At 55.1% G+C, this 10,674-nt stretch overlaps 1 protein-coding gene across 1 annotated transcript in view; it reads left to right on the forward strand.

The window, feature by feature from the left end:
- LOC104983209 (kinesin-like protein KIF19) overlaps window positions 1-10,674 on the forward strand; it is a 25,105-nt gene that overhangs the window by 8,597 nt on the left and 5,834 nt on the right. Inside the window, 6 exon segments of the mRNA XM_010832663.1 lie at window positions 1,674-1,861; window positions 2,474-2,596; window positions 4,054-4,204; window positions 4,728-4,757; window positions 7,271-7,424; window positions 8,429-8,626. Of these exon segments, the coding sequence (XP_010830965.1) occupies window positions 1,674-1,861; window positions 2,474-2,596; window positions 4,054-4,204; window positions 4,728-4,757; window positions 7,271-7,424; window positions 8,429-8,626 (844 nt within the window).

Genomic DNA, 10,674 nt, shown 5'->3' on the forward strand with positions numbered 1-10,674 from the left:
GCCGAACGTGTGCCGAGCTAAGGCGTCCTCGGCAGGCGCTGGGGGCCAGGCCGCCTCGGAGCGCTTCCCGCGCGGCAGGGCCTGAGGGCACCAGAGACAAAGATGGGCGACACCCCGGCCCGCCCTCAGGGAGCTCACGGCCCCTGGGGGCGGCCGGGAGGCAGATGTGTGAGCTGATAATGAAGCACCGGGAGGCCCGAGCTTTGAGATTCGGGGTCACACGGAGGCTGTGGAGCCCAGCGGAAGGGGGTCCTCAGGGCCGAGCCCGAAAGGCCACCCTGAGTTAGGTGGCTGAGAGGAAGCCCCTCAGGCGGAGAGAGCGGTGCCTGCGCGGGGGCTGTCGGGATGTCCGCCGGGGCCCCGCCCACTCGCAACCCGCCCACCGCACAGGCCACGCCTACTCCTCCCGCCCCCCGAGCCCCCGCCCACCCGCTGCGGTCCCTCCCAGCACCCGCGCCCCACTCGCCGCACCGCGGTACCTGTTGCGGGAGGTCAGGACTGTTCTAGCCTCTGCCCCAGGGCGGAGCGTTCTTTGAAGGCAGATCCTAGCCCAGCGCCAGTAACAGAGATGGCGCTTGACGGCGGCCAAGTCAAAACCACGGTAATGTTACCAACAAGGGACGTTTTATGTCTTTCCTGGTGGCTCAGTGGTAAAGAATCCGCCTACCAGTGCAGGAGACGCGGGTTCAAAATCCCTGGGTCGCGAAGATCCACTGGAGAAGGAAATGGCAGCCCACTCCAGTACGTTTGCCTGGGGAATCCCGTGGACGGAGAAGCCTGGCGGGCTACAGTCCATGGGGTTGCAAAACAGTCAGACACGACTCAGCAACTATACAACAACGCACTTAGCACTCATCACTGACATAATCCCCCAACGCCCAGAGGGCAGAAAATCTCATGCCCCGTTTACAAATGCAGGGCTGAGACCCGAGACGGTGTGACTTCACCTACACCAAGGAATTAGATGGATCTGGGCTTTGGGCCTGGAGGGGTCTGGCCCCAATCCTTGCCTTTCACTACTGATACTTGTAGTCCAGTTTGCGGGTGACCCAGGTAAGTTCGATCCCTGGGTTGGGAAGATCCCCTGGAGAAGGGAATGACAACCCATTCCAGTATTCTTGCCTGGAAAATCCCATGGACTGAGGAGCCTGGTGGGTTACAGTCCATGGGGTCACAAAGAGTCAGGCACGACTGAGCGACTTCACTTCTCTTCACTTTGCAGTCTGTGCTCTGAGTCCTCAGGGCTTATTGACCGTTACATTGCTTCACTCACTCATTCATTCATCTGCCCATCACCTGGCCCGGCCCTGGTGCCTGGGTTGCTGAAAGGAGCAGAGCCTGGCCAGCTGGCCCAGAGGCCAACAGAGTCAGTGTATTATGTTAATACAGTATGAACTTTGAGATCCAGTAAGGCCAACCAGTCAGAAGAGAGCTACCACTGAAAAAATAGTCTGTTACTCACAGTTCCCAAGAGGAGGGGACATGAGAAGACATGAGTGCCCCACAGGGAGGCACCAGGGTCGGCCAGGAGGCAGAGAGAACAAGGGGAAAACATGGACCAGAGTCTTTCTTGTGGTTTCGATGCAAACAGGCTGAACATGGGAGAGTAGTGGGCTCCGGAGCACAGGGATGTCCCTGGCTGGCTGGCACCTGCCCTGGGTGATGAGGGTGAGGACCACCTCCCCACCAGTGGCCTCTCTTCATGCAGACCCAGAACCAAGGCAAGAGGATGAAGGAGGGCGCCCACATCAACCGCTCCCTGCTGGCGCTGGGCAACTGCATCAACGCACTCAGTGAGAAGGGTGGCAGCCGGGCACAGTACGTGAACTTCCGGGACAGCAAACTGACGCGTCTGCTGAAGGTACGAAGGCACGGCTGCAGCATCTGACTGCATCTTTCAGGACTAACCTGGGCCAAAGGGCCCTTCCAGGAACCCCTGAGGGCAGGAAGGAACCCCTGAGGGCAGGAAAACACTGTAGAAACCACCTCTGCTCTCTGCTTGACTCCCCTCCATCTCTGTGAGTGTAGTCTAGCCCACGCTTGCACACTCCCAGGGACATGGAGCTCACTACCTCACTGAGGCTGCCTGTCCCATAGCAGACAGTCTGACCATGAAAAACTTCCTCTTCATACCCAGCTGAATGCTGTCACCTCCATTCTGTAGAAAACAGCGTGGAAGTAGACAGATAGGCAAAGCAATAAACAAGTGGCCCTGAAGTGTGGCCTCTTGGCCACATCTGCTCGCATCTGAGGGAAAGTCAGATGGGATAGGCCTGCCCCAGGTCCTGTCTCATCCCGAGTGTCACCTCCCCGAGCACTGACTCTTGGTCCACCTCAGCTGCCCTTCTCACACTTTGGAGCAGGAACCCCAAATGGTCCAGCAGAGCTTGGTACAGGTGGGGGAGGGGTGGCACCACCAGGCAGGTGGGGGCCCTAGTTCCCGTTACCCCCAGCTGGCACCTTGCCTGAGCAGGACGCCCTGGGTGGGAACAGCCGGACCGTGATGATCGCCCACATCAGCCCAGCCAGCACACACTTCGAGGAGTCTCGGACCACCCTGCTGTATGCCTACCGGGCCAAGAACATCAAGACGAGGGTGAGCCGCTCGCCCCTGCTCCCCTTGCCCTCTCCCTCCCCCATCCCTCTCCCACCTGCTCACTGACTCTACCGCTCTCCCTCTGAGGCTCTGGAGCAGGCGCCCTTCCAGCTGTGTGAGCTTCGGTCCAGAACAGTACGGTAATAGTGGAACACAGGATAGGTGTTATCTGATGATGATGATTATTATAATTGGTCAGCCAAGCTGTGATGAGCTCTTCCCAGTGCCCAGGTCTGGGCTGAGCGCCCTGATAAAACCATCATCGTCATCACCAGAGCTTCCGCTCCCACGCAAACCCCGAGCCCAGCAGAGGGGAGGCAGCTGTGCCCAGACAGATGTACCACTTCCTGTTGTGGCCGGCGCTCTATACGAGACCTGTGGGGTGCTGCGAGGAAGAGTAACAGAGAAGGGCAGACTCAGAGGGGTCTTCCACCAAAGGGGACTGGGTCAGGCAGGGGAGCTGAGCTATGGGTGGTAAAGCGTGTCTGTGCAGACTGGGGGCCAGTGAGCACGTCTGGTTAAAGTTCAAGTGCGCGTGCCCCGTGACCAGCAATGTCACCGAAGAGAAACACAGACCCATGTGCTCAGGGGAGCTGTGCCACAGGAGAGCCTTAAAGGGCCTGGGAAGAGGTCGGGACAGCTACCTGTGTCCCCCAGCTCTGGCCCACTCTGCAGCTGCTGCAGAGCACAGGGTGGAGCCCAGGCAGATAGACAGCCTCTAAGACATGTCGCTGGACCAGAAAAGCAAGTTAAAGAATAGCAGCTACAGTCTGATGTAATTTATATAAATGCCCCAAAGCAGAACATACCCCCACACTCGCCATGTGTGTCTCTCTAGACATGTGTGCATATATGGATATGACACCACGCAGCAAAGGGTCTAGAAGGGGCACACGAAAACGGCAGCAGTGGCTGCCCGCCGAGAGGGCTTTCGAAAACCTCTTGTTGGACTGTATATTTGTTAAACTATGGCAACATGTACATAACATAAAATCCACCACTTTAACCATTTTAAACAGCACAGTTTGGTGGCATTAGGTACATCAGTTTGTGTGTACACCCATCACCACCGTCATCTCCAGAACTCATTTCGTCTCCCCAAACTGAAGCCCTGTTCCCATTAAATAGTAACCCCCTCCCCCCTCCCCCAACCCGTGACCCCTGCCCTCCCCCTTTCTGTCTCTGTGAACCCAGCTTCTCCGGGGACCTCGCACTTGGGTCCCACAGTGTTTTCCTTCTGGGTCTGGCTGATTTCATTTTTCGTCATGTCCTCAGGGTCCACCCATGTGGTAGCAGGTGTCGGAGCCTTCCCTTTTAAGCCTCCAGCCTTCCCCTTTAAGGCTGAGAGGGCTGATTTGAGTTTTCCTTATGAAACGTGCTTGTGTGTTCCCATAGCATGAAAGGAGTCTCTCCCAGGGCAGCCGCAGGCCCTGACCTTGGTTGCGTCCGGCCACCAGGTCAAGCGTAACCTGCTGAGCGTGTCCTACCACATCGCGCAGTACACGGACGTCATCTCCGACCTGCGCGGGCAGATCCAGTGCCTCAAGGCCAAGGTGGAGAGGCAGGAGAGGGAGAGGAGGGGCGAGCCTGGCGGCCGGGATGCTCCAGGTAGGGTGGGCATGCCTGCACCTCCGCCATGGGGCTGCCCTGGACCCACGGCCTCCTCCTGCCTGGCGCGGGGTCCTTGCTGAGCGTCACGCCCCTTAAACAAATGCTTCATTCACTGGCACTCGGCACACCCACTGTGTGGGGAAGCCTCCTCCTCTTGTCTTGCTCTGGAACGTTTCTGCCCCAAAGTGGAACCCACACGCACCGGGCAGCTGCTGTCCAGGCCTCCCTTCTCCCCAAACCGGTTTGATCTCGGAGGCCTCCTTTTGGAGGAGAGCATACCATAGTTTTACTCTAAAATTCATCAGTAAGTTTAAAAAAATACCTGTAATGAAGTTAAGTAGACGGGTGTGTACACACACACTTCTGGCTTATTGAGATAACTTTTGCCATAGTAAATAGAGGACTTTTCAAAATCAATAAGAGCAATAACGAAGGGCTTCCCAGGTGGTGTAGTGGTAAAGAATCTGCCTGCCAACGCAGGAGATGCAAGAGACTCAGGTTTGATCCCTGGGTTGGGAAGATCTGGAGTAGGAAATGGCAACCCACTCCAGTATCTTGCCTGGAAAATTCCACTGGATGGACGAGCTTGGCAGGTTACAGTCCATGAAGTCGTAAAGAGTTGGACATAACTGAGCACACACACACGCAAGAAAGAACAAACAGCCCAATTGACAAATATAGGTGAGGAAATGAATAGGCAATTGAGAGAGTTTCTAGTGGCTGTAAACATACGGAAAAATTCTCAATTGCATTAGGAAACAGAGACACAAATTGGAACTGTTTTCACTTATTGGACTGTCTAACATTAAAATGTCAAGTAGTATTAAATGGATAATAAAGGGCAGGAATGTCCATACTAGAGTCTGCTTGTCCTGCCCCTTCTGATGGGCACTTTGGGGCTCTCTAGTCACATAACCCCCTTGCCAACATGGGTGCCTTTTTCTCTTTGGTGCATTTGGGACTCGAGTTTCTGTTGGAGCAAGACAGTGAAGGAAGATTTCAAAGAAGAGGGCCTGTTGTTGACAAGACTGAGTCCCATGCAGCCAGCCGAGGGCTTCAGGGACTGGTGGCGGTGGTCAATGGGTCGTTGTAGAGAATCTATAAAACCAGGTGATGACTGGGAGACTTGGGCTTGTCTGGGGTCAGGGGTCGACAGGGAGACATGCTGTAAAATAGTTCTCATCCTGCTGGTCTGTTAGTCACTGGGACTCGGCTTGGTGGTCTGAGGAGGTGGGCAGCATCATGGAGAGGGTTGAGGGTCTCATGGTGAGGGCATGAGGGGCTTCCACTGGGTCCTGCTCTGGTGAGCCCAGAGCAGCAGCGGGGTGCTGGTGTCCACAGCTCTACCAGGATCCTTCCTTTACGAGCGTCTCCTAGGATTCTGTGTGCTGTTTTGATGACTGCAATGATTTGGTCATCTGTTCAGTTCAGTTGCTCAGTCGTGCCTGACTCTTTGTGACCGCATGAACTGCAGCACGCCAGGCTTCTCTGTCCATCACCAACTCCTGGAGTCCACCCAAACCCATGTCCATCAAGTCGATGATGCCATCCAACCATCTCATCCTCTGTTGTCCCCTTCTCCTCCTGCCCTCAATCTTTCCCAGCATCAGGGTGTTTTCAAATGAGTCAGCTCTTCGCATCAGGTGGCCAAGGTATTGGAGTTTCAGCTTCAACATCAGTCCTTCCAATGAGCACCCACAACTGATCTCCTTTAGGATGGACTGGTTGGATCTCCTTGCAGTCCAAGGGACTCTCACGAGTCTTCTCCAACACCACAGTTCAAAAGCATCAATTCTTTGGCGCTCAGCTGAGTGCATCACAATTTATTTCACCAACTCCAGATTGCTTGACGTTCAAGGAAAAGCTACCCCCTGACCACTGCCCTCAAGGTGAGGGGAACGGACCATATATGACCAGGGTAGAGCTAACTGCTGGAACAGGCAGAGAAAACCATGGATTAATCACTGCACAACTGCTCAGTAGGAACTGACCATGGGAAACAGAAATAGTTTTGTTCTGTGGAACTCACATTCCAGCAGGAAAGGCAGGTGTTGAACATACCACAAAATTATGGATACACAGGAGGCTGCCAAGGAGAAGGTAGGGTGTTATCAGAGCAAGTGGCAGACAGACCCAGACTAAGAGTCTGGGAGCATTTCCCTGAGAAAGAGAGGTCAGAGCCGAGATGGGTAACCTAGCCCCACCCCTGGATTCCTGAGACTCAAATCCATGCAACCCAAGCCCAAAACAGGCCAATGGAGAGTCTAAATCATCTAAGTTATCCACCCAAGTATCCATTCATCCATCCATTCCTCCATTCATCATCCACACATCCACCCATCCATCCATTCATCACCATCCATCCATTCATCCATCATCCACCATTTATCCATCCACCCATCCATCTATCCATCCATCATCCATCCATCATCCACCCATCATCTACCCATCCACCCATCCATCCATTCATCACCCATCCATCCATCCATTCATCCATCATCCACCATTTATCCATCCACCTGTCCATCTATCCATCCATCATCCACCCATCATCCACCCATCATCTACCCATCCACCCATCCATCCATTCATCACCATCCATCCATCCATTCATCCATCATCCACCATTTATCCATCCACCTATCCATCTATCCATCCATCATCCACCCATCATCTACCCATCCACCCATCCATCCATTCATCCATCATCCACCCATTTATCCATCCACCCATCCATCCACTCATCATCCACCCATCCATCTATCCATCCATCTGTCATCCATCCATCATCCACCCATCCATCCATCCACCCATCATCTACCCATCCACCCATCCATTCATCCATCCATCTATCCAAGCATTCAGCCATCCATTCACCAGCCCATCCACCCATCCATCCTCCCTGCTTCATCCACCCTCCATACTCACTGTGTTTAAAGCCCCTCCTTGGGCCAGATCCTATGCTGCTGGGCAAGCATGGCTTTGACCCTGGCCTGGGTGGCGTTGCTCCTGGTGCAGCTGGCTCTCTTTCTGCCCCAGCCACCATCCCTGCCTCCGATGCAGAGGAGGACAGCCGCCTGCAGATGAACAGGATCCGGGCACAGCTCATCGGGGCCTTCCAGGAGCAGCTGGAGATGCGGCGCAGCCTGGTGGAGCTGGAGAACACCAGCATCGAGCTGCACATGGACACGTCCCGCAACCTGCTGAGCATCGCCGAGTGAGCCAGCCCCAGGGGAACTTCCGCCAGTGGGAACCTTCCTTCCTTCATCTCCCTCCCTGTGCCTAAGCTGGGCCAGTGGGAGAGCCTCCCAGGCCCCTTTGGCTTCCTTCTGCAGGCCCAGTCCCAACAGGTTAGGGTCAACCCCATTCTACAGCGAGGATGCTGAGGTCAGACGGAATGTGGAGGCTGTGTCCCCTTGCTGGGGTCTTTCTACTGTTCCAGTCTCACTTGCGGTTCATACCTATTATAAGTGACTGGCTGTGTGGAATGGGACTGACCGTGCAGTTTTTCATCCAGACCACGGTCACTGGAGGGCGAGGAGGTGCTGTTAGGCATTCCACCGGGGCGATGGTGTCAGCGGGACTGCCCTGGACAGCCTGGACGCGTGTCCACCCGCTGACGGGCCGTGGCGCTGTGCCCTGCGCCCGCCTCTCCTCCGGCCCTCCCCATTTCTCCTCCTCGTGTAGTTTCTTGGTCAGGCACGCAGCAGGGCGCCTGCACTGCACGGAGCCCTCTCTCTGTCCCTGCCCTCGCCCGCTCCGCGTCCTCCGTTTCTACTCTGTCCTCCTTGTAGTTCGGGTTCTGTTTCTGGTGCCCGTGTGCACCGTTGGCGGTGTCGCCTGAGCCGGCTCATCCCAGTCCGTCGTCACAGAGCCCTGGGCGTGCTGTAGTCTCCAAGGTTTACAGCTGAGGAGCTGGGGCAGGGGGCCCACGGTCACCCTGACAGCCCTGGGGTTGGAGGCATGCTGGGCTGGCTGCTGAGCTCTGCACTTGGCAGTCCTGCCACGAGTGTTGACTGCTTCTTTACTTCCTCCCAACGTTTCTCATGACTTCTTGTTTTCCATATGTGTAGAAGGCATCAGATAGCAGACCCAATTCTGCCCCATTTCACGCCCATGCCTGCCAGCTGGGACTCGCAGGGACTCCAGGGCCAGATGCCAGGGCCCCCAGCTCGGGCGTGGCCTGCACTCTGAGCCCTGACCCCTCTGGTATGGCTGCAGCTGGGAGCGGGAGAAGACCCATCACCTGGCGCACAGGGCTGGGACGCCCGAGAGGGACGAGGAGGCGCTGGAGGCCGGCCCGGAAGGGGGCGAGGGCGAGCCCGCAGAGCCGCACGAGGTGGCCCTGGCCAGGGAGGAGGTCAACATGCTCCTGGGCGAGCAGCGGAAAACCGCGGCCCTCAAGGTGCGGGAGGGACGGTGCGTCCACGCGCTCAGCCCTGTGCTGAGAGTCGCTAACGCTCTTTGATCGTAGCTGATACACCACGCCCTCCTACAATAGTCGTTAAGAGTAGGGCTGATCATGGCCATTCTACAGGTGGGGAAACTGAGGCTCGGAGATGAGCAGGATTGTCCCCCAGCCCCAGCGAGCAGGACCCGACCTGAGTCTGATGCCATGGTCCATGCCCTTTCGATTTAGAGTTGTGGCTACGCTGGGGGTCACGGGGGCTGTGGAAATGAGGCCCAAGTGGCAGTGCGATGCCTCCCAAGCCCTCTGCCTGCCCGTCTGTGGCGCTGTCCGTTGGCGTCCCCTCAGGCTCCGCCGAGGCTGGTCTCGGGCCCATGGCTCAGGGACAAGCCGTGCGGCCAGAGGAAACCCAGACTCCAGGCTCCTCTTCGGAGAGAGAACTTCTCACATTCCTCTTTTCTGAGAAGAGTTGGCTATTTATATGAGCTATTTATATAATAACTGGTTATCTAATAGTCTCACTTCAGAAAAATGACGGAGCTGGCGCCTGATGGAGACTTTGGGGAAAATGCCAGTGAAGCTGGCTACTATTTCAGCCCATTAGTTAAATGTTAGCAGGTGTATTTTCAGGCAAGAGGAGAAGGCATCTGATGATGTCATGTTGCTAAAAGCAGGCAGCATTTATTTCACTTAAAAGCTATTTGCCAAAGCAAGAACCTCTTAATATTATTGCATCTGCCTGTTGCAATTTGGAGATTACATGATCTCACTGCAAAAGTCCTCTAACATTTAAAAATAAGGAAAACGCCTTCTTCTTAAACAGATAACGTGCCTCGGCGAGGAACACGGCCTTCGAGAGCCAAGTACAGACGCTGAGCGGTGACATGTGCATGTGGGCTACTGATGAATTAATTAATTGATCGATCAGTCAATAACAAATCACGTTTTACGTGTCCAGCTCAGTGCCAGGCCCTGACGCCATAAAGATGAACAAGATACCAAGACTTAAGCTGTCAGTCTGCTGGGAAGAGACACAAGAGCGTACAGTTTAGTACGGTAGCAGGATAGTAGATGTAGGAGCAGGGTGCTAGGGAGCTGGCGGAGGGGCTGTTCGTTTGGGGACGTGGGTCTGGACAGAAGAGAGGAAGATCTTGCTAGGGGAGCTGAGCCAGCTTCTCCCAAAGTGGTCCCTTCTCGGGCCCAGAGGATGAAGACTCAGAAGGCTGGTGCAGGGCCTCCTGGGCCGCACTAGGGGCTGGTGTCCCACCTGCTCCTAGGGACCGTGAGTTTGAGGGTGGGACGCAGGAAGCTTCAGCCTGAGTGTTACTATCCGGGAGACTGGATGGTGCTATGAGGTGTGGTGATGGCTTCAGGTGTCAGCGTGGCCAGGCTGTCATACCCAGGGATCTGATTGAATAAATGCTCATATCTGTGCTGCTGTGAGGTATTCGGGCTTCCCTGGTGGCTCAGATGGTAAAGAACCCACCTGAAATGCAGGAGACCCAGGTTTGATCCCTGGGTTGGGAGGATCCCTAGTGAAGGGAATGGCTACCCACTCTAGTATTTGTGCCTGGAGAACCACATGGATGGAGGAGCCTGGCAGGCTGTACTGTAACCTGGTAGGTTTATACTGTAACAGGGTTGAAAAGGAGTCGGACACGACTGAGTGAAGGTATCTGGTAGGTGAATTGAACGTCTGCAGTCAGTTGACTGTAAATAAAGATTACCTGGGGATAGAGTGGCTGGGCCTCATGCAGTCCGCTGAAAGGCCTTACCAGCAAAACACAGGATTCTAGAGAAGAGAAGATTCTGCCTCAAGACCACACCACTGGCTCCCGACTAAGTTTCCAGCCAGTTGGGCTGCCTGAAGGGTTTTGGACACGCCAGTCCCAGTTTTTTAAAATAAATCTCTGTGGGAACTTCCCTGGCGGCCCAGTGGCTGAGATTCCAGGCTTCCATTGCAGGGGCATGGATTCAATCCTTGGTCGGAAAACTAAAATCCCATATGCTTTACAGCTCGGCCAAAAAAACCGTTTCTGTGTGAGTCTATGTATATATA

Source organism: Bison bison, unplaced genomic scaffold, assembly GCF_000754665.1.
Source record: "Bison bison bison isolate TAMUID 2011002044 unplaced genomic scaffold, Bison_UMD1.0 scf7180017862013, whole genome shotgun sequence".
Classification (NCBI taxonomy): domain Eukaryota; kingdom Metazoa; phylum Chordata; class Mammalia; order Artiodactyla; family Bovidae; genus Bison; species Bison bison.